This window comes from Mastacembelus armatus, chromosome 10 (genome assembly GCF_900324485.2).
Source record: "Mastacembelus armatus chromosome 10, fMasArm1.2, whole genome shotgun sequence".
NCBI classification, from domain to species: domain Eukaryota; kingdom Metazoa; phylum Chordata; class Actinopteri; order Synbranchiformes; family Mastacembelidae; genus Mastacembelus; species Mastacembelus armatus.
Genome location: NC_046642.1, coordinates 4,383,845 through 4,402,155, shown reverse-complemented (window position 1 = coordinate 4,402,155; position 18,311 = coordinate 4,383,845). Strand labels below are relative to the sequence as shown.

The 18,311-nt window shown below is 38.2% G+C and overlaps 1 protein-coding gene across 1 annotated transcript; it reads right to left on the bottom strand.

Moving 5' to 3' along the window:
- Positions 1-859: 859 nt before the first annotated feature.
- On the bottom strand, positions 860-12,155 carry anxa5a (annexin A5a; the record flags this gene model as incomplete). Its single annotated transcript, XM_026330949.1, has 11 exons — positions 860-919; positions 2,636-2,758; positions 3,121-3,179; positions 3,333-3,428; positions 4,276-4,369; positions 5,194-5,244; positions 5,575-5,654; positions 6,774-6,864; positions 8,685-8,798; positions 10,359-10,453; positions 12,050-12,155. Coding segments are annotated over 11 exons (969 nt in total), but the record flags the coding sequence as incomplete, so codon positions are not given.
- Positions 12,156-18,311: the final 6,156 nt, after the last annotated feature.

Genomic DNA, 18,311 nt, shown 5'->3' with positions numbered 1-18,311 from the left:
CATATAATCAATTGATTAATTGTTTCAACTAATTTGCCCATATCACACTTCATAAACTTAATTTTCATATTGAACGTCTTGTGTCTTGGAGTGTATCTCTTCAGTTTTTACACTCAAAAAAGTGCAGAGAAAGTCTTCTCATTTTCAACTTTGCTGCCACCTTGTGGTCCAGCTCCAGCAACCTCTTGATGTACCGTCTATTGATCTAAGGACCCAATTTATTTGACACCAGGCCTCTTCATGCAGAAGGATATGGGGGCAGTCTGTGTCTTTATATAACCCAAATGTCCAGTAGTGTCCCGTCACTTATTGATCACTGACAACCACACTGCAATTCAAGACCAGATCAGTTCATTTGTAATTGATGAGAGCGGGAGCACTGTCAACATGTAGGGTTTAATAATTCAGCAGCAGCAATGTATTCTCTAAATTGCATTTAACACATGCTGTGAGCACAAATGGCAGCTGTTAACAATGGATGTAAATTTGACATGAAACACATTCTCATGACTCAAAGTCTCACAAGTGCACTCAAATTAAATATTTTACCTCCAACATTGCCAACATGTTTCTCTACACTAAAGTGAAGACTGTGCCTTTCAACACTGTGCTTAACAATACGGTGTTTAATATGTCTAAAACAAAAACTAAATACTAAAATAACAGCACTCTGACTACTGCTCATGCAGAACATAATGTCTTAAGCAAAAATGACAAGCAGACCAATCAAACTAATTCAATCGATAGCAAAGTCAGACGAAAATCAAGAACTCTGGATCAATAACCTCATGTGTGGCTTTGTCTCACAGCACTACAGTGACTCAGCATGCAGCACTGCTCAACACGTTAAAAAGCAGCATTAATCATTCCCACCACAGAGGTAGAGTAAAGCCTTCTGGTAGTCTCCAGCCGTATCCTCCTGCGAAAACAGCAGAAAATGTAATCAAGGATTTCTCAGTCCCTTTTACTCATTATTTCACAAACATTAAACATATTTTTATATCAGCCACACTTCAATTCTACCTACATATTTTTTACTTTTTTCTATTTTCTACTGGTATTTTTTCCAGTGAAAACTGGAATTTAGCAATTTCCTGGGTGGTTTTGCAGCTGAGGTGGAGGGCATCAACAAAGGCAAAGTAGATTTATTCTGAAAACATCAACTAACTGCTGCTATAACAATACAAACCTCGTTGTTTTACTTTGTTGAACAAGCCTTGAGATACTACATGTTGAGTCAATTTGAGTTTGGATTGTTTGGATTTCTTACTTTGCTCATTTATTGATTGAACTATTTATCACAAATTATACGAATTAATCAACACGAGAATAGCAAATTTTGAGGTTTATCCAAAGGGCTAGTTTTCATCTGCAGTCAAATCAAAGAGCGAACATCAGTAGCATCTTTTCAGGCCCAATTAGCTTCACTCTAATGAAGCAGAAACACAGAGTCTTATAGGTATACTATTTAAATAGGGTGGAGCTAGGTACAAATACCATGTATATTAGATATAATATATGAAATTAGACTAATCAATGGTATTAGTGTAAATATTAGTTTACGTAGCCTACTGGTTTGAATTTTACAGTTTTTTTCAGAGATAAAGATACAACGACTTTCTGATATTCTCCATATGTCAAACTTACACCTGCATTAAAGCCATGAGGGTGGCAGTTGCTCGCACTCAGTAGCTTCCAATTACAGTCTACACAATATAACATTAAATATTTAAAGAGCAAAAAGAGCATTTTTAGTTGGCTGTGTCTTAGTTGCAGAGGGCTGAGAGCCCTGAGAGATCTATGATAGCTGAGACAGGAACTGGTGACAACAATAATCCATTTTTATATTAGATATTTTGTGTTGGGCCATGTTCAATTCACATGGGAAGAAATGCTGGGATGAGAATATTTCCCATGTCTGTGACTTGTGAGGGGTACTCTGATGTGGATGTGAACGCTACTCAGGCTGCAAGTTGTAATTTGGTCATTTTGGTATCCACTATATGATGAAAACTCCCTGCTATTATGCCAGAAAAAGCACAGACCATTAACAATGACCCCCATCCATCTCAAAAAGCCATTGAATCATGACACAGTGAACCATCATGCATCAGGGCCATAAACATGCAACAGCCAAATGGGCAGCAGGTATAATTGATGTAATCAGTTACAAATGTAATAGTCAAAACACCCTCTGTGAGCAAGGTTTATTATTATGTAAAGGAATAAAAATGACATGAAAATTGTGTGACTTGTAAAAATCCAACCATGAAATATAATTGAGGGTGGCAGTAAGTCTTCACTGTAGGAACATCTGGCCCCAGGAGAATAGATTAATTCAGCTTCAGCAGTGAAAAGCAGGGAAGTAGTTGCATCATGCTGAACATGGCATTTAAAGTAAATCACCAACCTCCACTCCACCACTGCACTGACATGAATGGTGTATAAGCTGCAGAACCATAGCACACCCAGCTGCTGCTTTAAAGCCATGCAAAATTAGATGGCACCTTCCTGCAATGTGTGTTTTTTTTTTTATTCTAGAGGATTTAGCTAATTAGCAAATGTTATAAAAATACACAGTGTACATATGGGAATACTGAGGAAGGTAATAAGTCTGTGTTTTGACAAACTGTACCTGGATGGTGGTGTAAAGAGACACCCCATACATCTTTTTGAAGCTGGCTCTGATATCCAACATGTCTACTTCACTTCTTGACACCATTATCCTCATCAGGGTGTCGTCATCGGTTCCAGCGCGCTAAACATAGAAACAAATTCAGCAGCCAGAGTTAGCAATCAGCATAACAACACACTATCTTCCTCCAGCTGGAGTCAACAAGCCATCATGTATTAATGACATGCTGTATACTGTATATTGAAGTGGTCTCTCAGGTTGAGTTAGTCACAAATCCAGCATCTAAACTGGGAATCTAAGACATTTCTTACAGTGCAGTGTTGTGGGCCTTTGGGGTTTAGGGTTAAAATTCCTAACATCCTCAGTACAAGATGCCTCATTTTGAAACTAAAGTCTATACAAATAGTTTTAATAATCAGAAAAAAAATTATTGGGACACCAAAAAGTCAAATAAAAGTTACAATTAGTGGGATACTAATACCTACCCTCATTGATTTATACAGCCGTTCAGCAAAGAATTCTGGGATGCTCTTCACACATTTCACTGTGGAGGAAATAAACATGAGGCCCTAATAGGATTCTATGTAAAACTGAATTTTGTTGTGATCACCTGATGTTATATTGAGACTGGTTTACAGGTTTGCAGACCTATTGGAAAAAATGTTTGGTGATCAGTCCAGTTTTATCCTGGTCTTACCAACAGCTAGCATTAAGTTCTCCAAATTCCCAGTGGTCTCGCCTTTAATGCTGTCCTCTATGTCTGATCCAGAGAGCTTCCTGTAGGCATCAAACACTATGGAGAACAAAACAACAACACAGACTTTGAAGTTGTCTTATAAGTGGAATAAACCCACTCCAGTATAACTAAAACAAATGTGGAGACGTCTGAGTCAGCCAACAACATGCCAGCGAACAATCTTTTGGGTTTAGATCCAGGGGCAGGACTTCACTGCAAACTGAGGTCTCTGCCATGTTACTAAACCTCCCTCAGATGATGAGTATTTCACTGCAAGTGGCTGAAAGGCTGAATGCTGGTGCAAATACAAAAGACAGAGCAATGGCAGCAACAGCCCTTTGTTCAAACACTCAGTGAGCTGCTGCTGATGCGTTTATGACAAATGAGAAGTTGCAGCTGTGAGGAAAATTAGCAGCCGATTCTCTCTCAAAAGCAAAAGAAGTTGCTCTGCGGTTAGCACACTCGCCTCACAGCAAAAAGGCTCCAGGTTTGAATCCCGTATGACCCCGAGGCCCCCAGTGCCCTGGTTACCCCTTCAACTAAGCAGCAGATAATATAACTAGTTTTCTGTGTCCATCCACTTTCATTTTTCAGTGAGTTGTGTTTTCATTCGGGCACCTGACTAATTATCCAGCTTGAATAAGTCTCGCCTTCGTCTCCTCTAACCCGTCTTTACGGTGAGCACTTTAAGTCCTCAGGACTGACGCTCTGCTTGTGGCTGTTGTTTATAACACCTTAATAAACTCCACACCATGGGGCTCTACATCTTTGTCATGCACTCATCTTGTGTAAGTTTACTTTTTTACTTTGCATGTTTTTACTGTTAATATTATGTCAGTGTTGCTCTGTTACAAATAACACACAGTGTGTGCACATTCACATACACTGACACAAACAAACTCACCTCTTCTGAGATGCTCTGCACTCCTGTTGCCAAGAATTGTGATGAATGTTTCCTCATCCGTGCCAAACTTGTCCTCACCAGCAGCATACAAGTCCTGTAATGGGAGATACACATCTGTACATGCACACACAGCAAACTCGTGTTGGCATGACTTGCTGGAACACACTGACCGAGCGTAGGATCTTGTAATGTAATAAAACAACAGGGATTTCTATTTTTAAGGATGTATACTTTGGTTATTGCTGCTCATTTAACTGCAGAAACAGAATAACTGCAAGAGCAAACCGGTATGATGAGAATATGTTTTAAACATAGACAAACGTAGGATCCTCTAAAGTTTATTTGCTCTGGTCCCAATTCACAGCTCAATATCAGTAATGAGGAACGGTTCATAAGAACCAAGATGGTTCAGTCCCACATGATAATATCCTTTAATGAATTTATGATAGTGAATGTTTTCTCAAAGAAGACTTGCTCAGAGCTTTCTTGGCCTTTAGCTTCACTGCTCTTTGGAGAGCAGCTCACAAACATGATCAAACCCTTAACATGTTGACAATTCAGAGTTCCCAAAATTAAGCTACAACTAAGCTAGAAACTTATCAGTTGTATCATTTGAGGCTTCTTTAATTATTACCACATTAATTTCAAAACATGTAGTTACTGTAAATGAAACCAAATCAAAGTGTCTCTAGGTTGTTTTTTTATTTTTCTCCTAGCCCATTAGAGTAACACAAAGAAGAGTTGAATGGAAAAACAGATGTTTATTAAGTAACAGGTTTTGTTAATGAGGGATCCCTTGTAAATAGAAGTCACCTGGTAGATTCTTTGTTTAAAAAATACAGAAATTAACAGTCACCAATGCTGTTTAAAGCAAACAGCCGGCTCTTGTCTTGTTTTTGTGTTGCTGTTGTTTCTTACCTTAGAGTCTTTCTCAATATTTTCCTCATCTATTCCCTCCTCCCTGCTGCCCTTCACAGCCAAGGGCAGAAAAACAGAAGACCATGTTGACAGAAAAAAAAAAAACGCAAGAGGTCAGTGTGGACGGAAACATGGTGAGCACAGAGACTCTTTCAAGACAGGTAACCCCTCAAGATCACATTATCTGTTAAACCGTGAAGATTGCATTTCTGTCTGTAAAACAAAACGCATTTGAGAAACCGATTGTGGTGTATTGTACTATCGTCACCCTCCCCTTCCCCAACACACACCTAAACCTCTCATGACTCTGTAATGCCATCACCAGAGGCTCTAATTATCACGAGAGGAAACATAAGTCTTTCCAGCAGCTGCCATCTCTACCTGCAGCAGGATCACCAGCAGTCTCTGATAGTGTCCTGAGGTATCACTGCAGATATCTTTCTCCAGCTTGCCACCAAACTCTGGAGGAAAGAAGAGAAGAGGAGAAGATTGCTTACACTTCCCGTCATGACAGTCACAATAGAGCCAAGTGGACCGTTCTCCATCTTGCAGCAGGATCTGCCACAGGAGAGATTTGATTAGTTGGTAAATTCTCCATTAGCCTTCTCCTTTGTCCAGATCAAATAAACTGATCTTATTGCCTTTGGCCTTCTGTGCCTCTGTTGTCACATATTTCTACTGTAGTTTACTGAAAAGGATGTTATGTTATATTTTCTTGTAATGACACCTTAAGTGTAACAGCTGCTAAGGGAGATGCAGTGTATTTATAACTGATGAACATATTACACTGAAAAAAGGAAAGTGTTCATGGTTATATAGCAGGTTAGCCAACCTTGGCCCTCACGAGACACTGCCCTGCTCAATTTCCCTAGGTAATCAGGTGGGAAAACTGGGAAAACAAGCAGGGCAGTGGCTATGTCCTGGTCATCTTCTACTCTTTGATAGAAAATAGTGGCAAAGTGACAGGAAATGAGCTGCTCCTCAGTCCCTGTGGTCTGTATCTTAGACACTTGGCCACCAGGACCAACTTCTGCTTGACTGCTGGTTTTCATGCAGTTCATTGAATTGAACTATGTGCAACAGTAAACAAGTAAACAAAATGTCTCAAGTGTAACAGGCGATGCTTTTCAGTAAAATCATCCCATGACGTATCAGAGAAATCATTTTGACTGCACCAGTCTAATAATTAATATAAACACTGCCCAGAGGCTCAGTGGTATCTTAGTTTTGAGTCACTGGAGAAATGACAAACAATAATTCCACAGAAAAACATCAGCATCACTTGTTTTTGCAAATTGTCCAAAGTGAGAAATTCAAGTGACAAGTGTTTCTGTCTGGAACAAGGGAAGAAATACTGCAACATCATTACTGACAAACAACGTCAGACTTTGACCAAGGAGACCACACCTCCAACCCTTAACAGGGTAATCAAACTGTTAACTATAACAGCAAAGGTCGTCTAATTCCACACATGTAATTTTAACCCAATCTAAACTTTCATTTTGAAGAATTAACCAATAAAAGTCAGTGTAAATATGTTTCCATGTGTTTGTCTAACACTTTCACAAGTGAGAACTTACCTTTCTTGTACACTTTAACAATTTCTTGAACGTGTTCACCAGTCCTGGAGGGCAGGATCTCAATCAGCACATCGTCATCAGTCCCAGCACCCTGGGAATCAGACACAATACGCAGATGTGGAAGCAACATGGATTTTTGTGCCAGCATGTTCTCACAACAGGCTCATCTTATATTATTTTATCCTATATTTGTTTTTTTTAAAGAGTGATACTGGGACAAAATAAGCTAAAAATGCTTGAAGATAGTAAATGGTAAAACAATGTAAAATAGGAAGTATAGTTGTGAGCACAGCTCACTGAAGTAGTGTGAAATTGCCAAATGATGGATTCAGTAATAAAAAATGAGCTTTGAGCTCCTCTTTCCATTGCTGTAATTAACCTTACAGCAGAAAAAATCTGATATATGAAAGAAATGGAGCAGTAGATGATGATGATGATGATGACGATGATGATAAGTGAGTAAATGATTTGCCTTCACTCTGATTGAACATTTCATTTGCACTGCTGATTTTAAACATATTTTTAAAATGACAACAATGAAAAGAGTTTTCAGGGGGTTTGCTTATCATATTTCCCTCAAGCCAACATGTTTTGACCTTAAATAAATGGAAGCAGATACAGAAACAAAGGAAAAAGAGACCACATGAAGAATGATTTTCATTATGCAGCACATGTGAGGGTGACATAACAATGATGGTTCCAGGAGTTCTCTCTCTTTATTTTTCACAGCAGCTCCTAAAAAGAATCCAATGCAGGTCTGACCTTGGGCAATGAATACTAGTTTTCTGACATTAGTGCAGCAATGACAAAGACACAAACTGCTAAGACCCTGAAGCTTCAAGCAGATGGCAAAATACAATACGAGTCTTATGTAGTTCAAATTAATTGATTTGTGCCCTTTCTTTTGTATCCTTAGTTCTCGCATCGGTTTCCAGTTTTTAACACTGTCAATCATCTCTGTAGCTGTTGATGGCAAAATAATTATATTTTTCCAAAACTATGACATTGTCAGCTCATGAATTGTGCATTTGATTATTTTTGCTTACACATCTGGCAGACGAGACATTCATTTGGAGTCGTGTTTCTCATCCACTGTTCACTTTTCATATCCATTTTTGTTGTCTACTAACTCCTGAGAGAAATATCTTTCAGCCTCTACATGTTACACCTTCTCCACTGACTTGCTGCTGACTGTAGCATAAATGGCTTATCAAAGGCTTTTTGGAGATGAGCTTGCTAGGCTGCAGGTCAAAGAGCCAATAAGATGAAATGTTCTGTGTTGTTTCAGAACCAGGTGATAATTCTTTGTGATGTGATTTGATTCATTGTTAACATAAACAATGATTTGTGGATATATAGCCATCCTGCAGAGTAGCAGCTACCTGCATGTGCTAAGACTTGTGACAGAACGCCTCTGAGAAAATCTTACTGAGCTCTGGAAGACAATGGAGCAAAGACTAGTAATGAGAGGAGCCCTCTATGTGATGGTCGCATCCTAAGTGATAATAAATCATTTAGACATCTTTTAAATGACAGGTCAACATGAAATAGGCCTTTGTAATGGCAGACATTTAAACTCGTCAATCCCTTGTTTAACTAATGGCATCAATAATGGCCATGTTCCATTTATGTGTGCCAGTACCAGGGGCTTGGCATTGTGCTGGCTTATTGGCAAGGCTTAAATAGGAGGAAGCCTTAATCACTGTTATTAGTTTACACAAGTGTTTCACTGCTATGACAAGCTGAAACGTCTGCCATCAGAACAGTGTGTTGTTGAATGTTTCCACCGCAGATGTTGGAACATCTGTGTAAAAAGTCAAAGTCTTTCTATATTGAAGTTTAAAGTAGCTTGAATGTAATAGACACAAAAATGGTTTAAGTGGAGCATCTGAGGAAATGCTCATTAGTTACCTTGAGAGCCTTGTGCAGTTGAGAAGCATCGTATGAGACAGTTGGTGTCATCAGAGCCACGATCAGACTCTCAAACAGTCCACCTAGCTCCGATTTCAGTGCACTGACCAAGTCCTGTCGTCAAATAATGATTAGTGACTTAAGGACAAATCAGCTATTGTGAATAATCAAGGAAGGAAACATGCTGTTGAGGAAACAATCAAAGCGACACAATTAATTTAATAAAAATAAATATGAAAAGTTTACTGACTGTATTTTTATCTAAAGTTTGTGTAAGACTGACTAAAAAATGTGAAACTATAGAAGACCTCCAGTTTCTGCATGTCAAAGAGAAAAGGGCATAAATAGCTTTTCACTGCACAGCTGACATTTTAAGAGGAGTGAGGATGATCTAAAGAGCAAAGGACCTGCAGAATATTCCCTTAAACAACAGATTAATTAAAGAGCATATACAGTACTTCTCACAGATGACTGTCTGAAATGATTTCTGTATGCAGTAAACAACATGTTTCAGCTTTGTTGGAGGGACTAGGGTGAATGCAAAGGGTAAATAATAACATATTCCTTCGATACTGCAGGTGTGTGTGTGCAGTTGTGTATAAAAACACCCACAGGATCCTAAAATCTGATGCTTTTGGCTTGTGTTCTCTTACTTATGAATAACATAATCATAATCCATGACTAATCTGGGTCCCATTTCCTATTTAATTTCAAAAGCTCAGTCAAATCAAATTCTCATAAAATCTTTATTAGGGGCACTGCAGAATAGAAGAGACTGATTTTAAGTCATATAAAATGGAAGTGGTAGGACCATGCACACCAATTTATTGTAACTTTATGGCACCTGGTTTGTTCCAGCTGTACAAATAAGTACTTACAGGCAGTGTCTAGTGCGATCACTATGTTTTATAACATGTAATAAAATAGCAAAAAGGAAATAGTGATAAAAGCAAGTAGCCACATTTGATGAAACACTGTAATATTCGGAGATATTCAGGGGCAACGTTGTGATTTTCTGATCTACCTTTTCTTTTTCTCTCAAACTGCCTCATCTATTTATACCTCAGGCAGCAATTACATTAGCCAGAATGTGTTTCAATAACCTCCACAGAAAACACATTAACTTGCTGCTTTCAATCCACAGGTGGTCATAAAATAACTTGACTGTGATAGAACAGTAAGAGCAGGGAAGTGGAAAATGCCCATAACAAACTGCAATGCATTCTGGGCCATGGAGACAGTTGGAACATGGTTTTCCTGTCTCTGCAATGACATTTGAGCACTGCATGAGCCCTGAATGATGGTACAAAATGTCAGCTTGTGCTCTCTGATTCTTAATGACAGAAAAACATGATGTTTGAAATGGCTGGATAATGTTGTGCAATTAAACCTCTCGTTCCTTTACTGAAGTAACATTAGTAATAAAACAATGTAAAAACATCCAGAGGCCATAGGGTCAAATCAGAGGGGTTTGCCAATAATTACAATGTACTACATATTGTATGTATTATTAACAAACAGGAATGTAACAATACATTTTAGTACACTTCTGCAGATATTTCTGTGCCATGGGAGCTGTTCCAGCATTATTCAGGTGACCTATGACTTGTACTGTCTGTTAGCGTGACTGCCAGCTGGCATCAGCTCCCTTTCAGCCTCTGTGGCTCACGTTACCTTTCCATAGGCCTTTTTGTAAGCTGCCTTAATTTCCTGCCGTTGGTCATTGCTGCGTGCCGTCAGAAGCATGAGGACTGCATCTTCATCCGTACCTGTTCCAGAAATTAAATAACATGGAAAACCACACATTAAACTTGATAAAAACTGCATACAACCTTTGGAAAATAGAAAAATGCATTATATTTAATTTTACTCTCAACATCACAATCTCCAATTGACAGAGAATAACAATATGTTCCTAAAGCGTAGTTGACCCTTAAAGCAGGAGATTAGGATTCAAAAAGACCGGCAAAGCTGACTGTCTAACAATGTTCATTAGATCCTAAAAATTAACAGCAGCTCAGACTCAGACTAACAGGCTGAAGAGCAGCACGTGATATTTTCACCAAGGGATAAAAATATTAAATTAGTCCAAGCTAATAATAGCACAAAGCCCTGCTGATCTATGATGACAACTCTATCTAGAGGTCTACTCGGGTCATGATTGCTCTTCTCTCTCTTACGCCAAGTGGATAAATCCTAATTGTTCTTATTCTGGGTCTAATAAACTGAGAAGATGTAAGAGAAGAGCATAAAAGGGAAAAAAGCTGCTGGATATATTTAGTAAGTGAAGCATCTGTTACATCATCTAATCTGTAGTACACCTTTAATTTGATGATTGTCAACAGGCCTATTGATTTACACTAATGACTGCAAGAGGATGTTTTGATTGCAGCTTCCAAATGAGATGAAAATGAGAGTGCATGAGAAGAAAATGGGGTCAAAGGTCAAACTGTTTTAAAGCAGTTCCAAATTAAGATTAATACAATTCAGGCATATTGTAAAATTATCTAAATTATTCATCACTTGCAAAGGTCCACTATGCTAATTGCTTTCTGACAACATTGTTCAGGTTTCTGCTCTTAACCTGTGCAGTCCCTTTACTAGAATACATTCTTAGGCTATAGCTTAAATTAAAACCACAGTGATTACAGCCACAAGGCAACAAGTCCTGTCTATTTAAAATAAAGTAAGTCAGGGTCTGTGTTTCAAGACTAAAAATAGCACAATAACACACAAGAGGTTGTGCTGCTACTGGTACCAGTGAGAAACCCAAGTTAGAAAATCCACTTTAATGGCTAATCAGAATATGCACAACAACCTCTTCTTAACAAAGACTATTGTCTCTTGACAACTGCAAGGTAAATTCAAATATTCTACTCAAATTGTGTGCTTAGCCCAGTAAACTGCATTTGCTGAGTACTGTGACATTTCAGTCATGAAGTTTCACATGCTCAGTTTTTCCTCTAATTAGACCAAACACACGGGGAAGTACAATTATTTTCTGTGTCAGAGGGTTGCAGTAGCTGTTAGGAAAAGCAGATGGTAGAACTTCACTGGCAGCAGTGTCATTATTATGTCTGATCGTTAAAATTGATTCAGAAAGAACCAAAACCAACAGAGAATTAAACTGCAGGGTAAAATTATTGCTAATTACATTTTTTAAAACAACTGAATGTATTTCCACAATAGTATAAACCTAAAATAATAACAGTAAGCTTCTGCAGCTTTAATGTGTTGGGGAGAGAAATCACAGAAATAAGCTGAGGCACTTCAATCCTGCAGTCATTTATCCTCCAAACTAACTAACTGAAAAGAAAACTTTCTATAGGTTTCGTTATATAGTCAAGCATATTGAGAAAACTGACCGATTCCTTTCATGGCTCTGTGGAGGATTTCAGCATCGTGTTTGGCGTTGAAGTTGACAAATGGCCTAACGCTGCCTCTGTACGCCTGTTGGACAAGAGCGATAAAGACAAATGTTTAATTCATCATTAACAAACACCGTTTTCTCAGGGCTTCTTTAGGTTATTAACAACAGGCCATCCTGTTTATAAGTATATGTTTTCTCACTCAAACACACACACACACACACACACACACACACATATATATATATATAATTAGGCCAAAACTGTGCTCTTGCTGATTTCTATAGCATTTCCTATTTTCTTTGCACTCATTGCATTTTAATCATTTAATATCAAATTAGTAGATTCATTTCTGCTAAGAGTTCTATGACTTTGTTATGGCACAAAGTGTGTTTCAATCATTTCCTAATAAAAAATTCAGTAAAAGTATAATTTCAGCAGAAGTACTGAGAGTGTTTTTGTGGCATAAATAATTTAAAGATACTGAAAACTGTGTCCAAATGACGTTTGGTAGCTGCACTATGAAAACACATAGGTTTATCCAGGTAAATAATGTAAGTATAACCTAAATCAAGTCTATCTGCTGCTTTTGGCCGTGCAGGTAATTTAGAAAAGTGCTGTGAATCACTTGTTAGTGCTTCAATTGTTCTCAAAGGAAAATGTCATTTGAAGAAAAGGCAATAAAACATCTGCCTCAGCTGCAGCCTTAGTTCAGACTGTGCAGGTGGGAGAAGTGAGAGAACAGAGCCCCTCCGCCTTTCAGTGTTTATGTCTTTTGTTGGTCGTCTGTTTTGACGTCATGCGTTCAAGAGAATGCTTCCTGAATGTTCAGGATGTTTACCTTGACATGTCGCAGCCTTGATCCTGCCTGGATGAATTTGACACCACAGTCTCTGTCTGCAGTAAATCATTAGCTATTTTAAATTCATTACTCTGATGTAACTTAGCACTTAATGTTTATTGATTTTTTTTTTTTAGTTTTTGCTAGAACATTTGGTATTTTTCTTCTACTAATGGTAGCTAGAGTGTTTTTCATCCTGCTAACCTTGTGGCCCTAAGGATGGTAATGGTATTTTCCTTCTGCACTGTGTGTCCCTGTTCCTACCGTAACTCTCAAAGTGAACAGACTCTGAGCTAGCAGCAGTCCAAAAATGTGAAATGGGCTTATTGAACACAATGGACACGTTAAATCAGCAGTTAAATCCAATGTTCAATCTCAAATCTATTTTTTTTTCCTTCTTCGGTTTTTCGAAAATGTACAACAGTCAGTCAGAGTGTCATCAGGGAGCATTGTCCCTCCAAATGACTGTTGATGAAATTGTAACCCAGTGGGGATACAATAGACAGTTGCACCTGCAGTTTCCATGCACGTGGTAATATAATATGGTACAAATTGTACCCCCATTGCTTTTCTCCTTAAATCAACTCATCAGACAGTGTGAGCTCTTTTAAAACGCTGGAGAGGATAAAATCAAATCAGGGATATCAAATTAAGCTGTGCCTTCTATTTTCATACCAGTGTGACTATAATGGATGAGTTTTACTAATGTTTTACTAATGAGTGCATCATAGCAGAAAGTCCTTTCAGGAAATGAAGCAGCATCTGTATCAATTCACATCAGGTCTTTGCAGCAGGTACAGTGATGAAACGAGGACTCAGTGAGAAAAACAAGTTCAGTTTATGGAAAATAAATGTTTACGGTTACACAGAAATCAGATGCTGTAGCAGACAAACAGTTACTGTATTTGTGAAGTGTATTGTTTAAGATTGATCTCAAGCGTCAAGACAGCTCAATACACAGTAGCAGCGTTCTGGCTAAAGAGACAGGTCTTCATTTTAATTATTGTGTGCAAAACAGAAGGGTGGCTTTCACAGCATTTACCACAGTTTAAAGATATTTCATTTAACAGACAATAAAACAACGAAAGAAAACACTCACCATCTTTTTTGCTGATGGAAGACAAGTTGAAACTGAAAGAGAACAAATGAAAATATCCTGATTAAGCTCCTGTGACCAGGTAAGTGCATGTTATTTCTAAACACTTGGATTTAGTTGCTCAGTGACTATTCCCTCATCAGTACTAAGGAATTTCTACATGGTTTTTTCAACCAGTTTCTGTTCTTACCAACAGGTGTGAGTCTTCGTTCTCCTCACAAGCGATCTGTAGCTCAGGTAGAACCTTTCTAAATTCAAAACCCCTCCTGCATCATGAGGCTGCAGTGTAACCGGGGAAAGCCGACAGGACACGTTTCCTCATCTGCATGTGGTGTTGTCTTTCACTTACTGTCACTCACACAGGAGATCGTGACCTCATGCATTCAATTGCCTTTAAAAAAGGGACAAGGATTAAATGTTTGCCCACATTTACAAATTCATACTTTCCAAAAGCTGTTAAAAAACATGTGATTTACAATTGAGCCTGAGAAATATTCAGATTCTCTGTCGACAAGTAAAAATAATGTCACAAAGTTTTTACAAGAAAAATTACACCACTGAAATTTTCATTAAAATATGTTAATTATAAGTAAAATGTACTTTACAAAACTAAATTAAAGATTAAAGAAGAGAAATTGGTAAAAAAAAAAAAAAGTTTCTAAAATTTGATTAAGACAAATTTTACTGTTGCAATTCTTACTGCAGATTGTGTCGGGTAGTTTAAACGACTGGCATCATGGATGGATTATAGGACAATGGGCCCCTGAGCACAGATGTAAAAGGCCCCTATCCCTTATTTTGTGGCTTTTTGGATTGCTTTTCATCACTGAGCAAATGTTTTGAGGTGACAGAGCCAGTGGTGCATAACAGTATCAGAGAGGTTGTCAGTCCTTTACAATAAATGATTTTACTATTAACTTAACATGTTATTTTTAATTAAATGACCTTTCCCTTTTGCACTCTACTATTCACTTTGTTTCCAATCAATATCCTCTCCCTGACCTAACCTTTTTTCTTGCTTTGTACCTCACTTGTAAGTCGCTTTGGAGCAAAGTGTCTGCCAAATGAGAAAAATATGTGTGTAAAGTGTAATTTTTCATGCATTTCTGAAGACAATATATTTTCCACTTTAGTCAATCTGTTACAGCAAACGGGAGACAAACAAATGTTTGACGCCCGATAAGAGCGATGGGATCAACGTAGCGAAGCGCCAAGCTACAGCTCACATATCATCATCGCTGTCCTTGTCTGCGCAAACCTTAATTAAAGTGAGCACTGGTGACAAGATGAGAGTCTGAACAACATCTCAGAGGTGATCCAGTTACATAAGCTCACTGTTTCATCCAACAGCCTTCCAGATATGGGGTCAATTTCCTTTAATTGAGAGCAAACAAGTGCACCAGCAGATAATGAATTTATCAGATTAAATGGAGATTTTTTTTTGGTCTCACATAATTAAACACTGATGAAGTGCAAGCTTACCATGTACTACTAACAATAACAAATCTAAATTGGAAACGTTACAAAAATTCACAAGATTAAGGTTTTTATTCCACACTTTATAGTAAATATTTCTATTTAACAACAACTGACAAGCTCGACAATCACTTTTACATTTAGTTTAACAGTTTCCACCATTATCAAATCATTGGTAAAAAGTCTGACCCCAGGTTAGTTTACCTGACCAACAGACAAACTTAAAAATATTTAGTTCACTGTTTTAATTTCCTCAGGTTTCAGAAGCTGCCTTGTATAGAGCAGAGCTAGGTATTTGTCTGTAACTACTGTTTGGAGCTAGAGATAATAGTGTTTTCAATTAGCATTTCTGAATAGGCCCACATAGTATATATGACTCTCAAAGCAACATTAAAGAGTTCTTATAAAAAGTAAATGATCTTTGTCTAAATTAGACATACATGTTTATCAGCCAAAAGATGTAAAATAATAAACCAGCAGATGACAACATGTACGAGCCACAGTTCAAAACAAGGCATAATTTAAACCCATAAAATGCTAATTTATGTACCACACTGTTGTCTTATATGTTGTGTTCCCCTATATGGCCAAAACAGCCATTAAAAGGAAAAGTATATATAAAACTATATGCACCATGGAAATGTGTATAGTTTACCTAAATTGGGGTTTTATTATGTCAAAGCAGGTGTTTTAATGTCCTCACTACCAGTCGTGTTTTCGTTAATGCAACCAGAGACTCAGAATATGGACAAAGACGATCAGACAGAATATAAATGTTTGCATTTATCATTAGCAACAGTTTTTATCTCATCACACTGTATCTCATGAGGTGTTTTGATGTCCCTCTGTACTGTCAGCTGGATAAACCCAGCAGGGAGCTACAGTACAGGAGACATGCTTGGATTCATTTAAACAAAAGGTTTTTAGTCCTGCACATAAGCTGCAAACACAGGGCAGTTTTCATCTCAGCAACAGAAATGGAAAAACATGCTGTCATGGGATCTATCCATGTTGTCAGGTCTTATTAATCTACAGGTATCCTGCTGACGGGAGCAGACAAGTGAACTGTTATTGGATTGAAGGAGGAATCCCACAAGATTCCCTGGTTTGAAATTAGGCAGCAGGTAGTGTTTTCAGAGAGATGTTCAAAGTGTCTTGAGAATAAATGTTAACAGAAATAACTTGACATTTTGGGAAAAGCTTATTAACTTTCTTGCTGGGAGACTGATACTGATAGATGGCTCTACAGTAAATATGAAACAACAGCCAGTAGCCCGGTGGCACGGACTGGGAAAAGGAAAAGAGCTAGTCTGACACTACCCGTCAGAGAAAAACACACACTAATTGGCTTTTTTATGTTTCTGTAGGGATTCAGCTGAGGAGATGTGATGTCTTAGTGAGCTTTAGAGCTTCTCATAGATGGCTTTTGTTTTGGTAGCCCTTTGCTGCGGTTTCATGTTAAATTAGGGGGCAGGATCAATGTTTTTCGCTCCTAAATGCCTGGATTAAACACATCATATAGAAAAGGGGAAAAGCATTATGCGTAACTAATTTTATTACTTTGATTAACACTAATAGTTTCTTTCCCTATAGAAACATGCCACTGTCTACATCACTCTGAGGTAACAATGTTAACAATGCTGACACATCACATGGAAGCACTGTGTCAAACCAATGTTGTTTGAGTTATTGTGTCGCTACATAAGGAAATAAACTCTCCAGGTGTAATTAATATATATTAATCTGGGCCAAGTGATTTATCTCAGACTGTTCAATTAGTCACCTCAGACTGATTGAGGAAGAATGAAATTAATAAGATTACCAGGTTTAACAAATGCACCTGCCTGTGTATAGTTATCGCTTGTAAATACGTCAGAAATCCAACACCATCAGTCTGTGGGACCCAGTAGTTACTCTTAGCCTTTTGTCTAAGGAGTCTCATTTATTGAGTCTCAGGACATGGAGGCAAGAGTCACTAAGTGTCACACTGGTCCTTTCATATTTTCTACTGGCGGCATATACTCAATATCCCTTCTGCCAACTCACCGATGAGATGAGAGGAGTGCAAATTGCCTTTCTGAATGCATTGCCTTAATCAGTTTGAATTAAGATGCAGATTTAATCTTGGCTTGTGTTTTCTGTGACAATTTCAGTTCAGCTGCTCAAATTAATCTGAGACACAAAAGGAAAACAACTGTTGCGTAAGAATAACATTATTTTTAATTACTCAAAAGAACACAGATAAGACTCCTGGCTTCATGCTTGTCAGAGGAAAATAATGCTGTATTAACATATAAGTTATTAAAAGAATATACAGTAGGTTTCTATAAAGATGACCATGACCATGTATTACTTTGTGAGGGAACATAAGCATTCGAGTCCAAAAGAAGTAATGTTTTAAAGTCATTTTCTTACATGAATCTGCAAAGGCACATTCAAGCACTCCAGTGACCCTCAGTCCTGTGTCTTGGCAGATTTGACCCATTTTTACAAAACATCCTGACACCTCTGTTCAAAGCAAGGCTGTCTAAATGAGCGGCCAGGCTGCACCATGGATTTTGCCACCGAGTTCCTCAACTGCTTGATAAGCATCCAGAGAAGAAGCATCATGAGTATAAAGAGCCCAAAAAACATCCCCATATACAAGCTGAGGTTCCAGCCCCAGCCCAGTGCCAAGGGGAGTGAGGTGGATGCCACCAGAAATTTTCTGGGGGCAGGCATGGGGTTGGGCAGTACCCAACCTCCCCACCTCTTCTAGAAATGCTCTTTCCCTACAGTTGGATCTTCTCAGGGGTTAGAAAGATGTTGTGCTGTACCTGTAGGAGCCATTGTTTAGGCAGGTATCC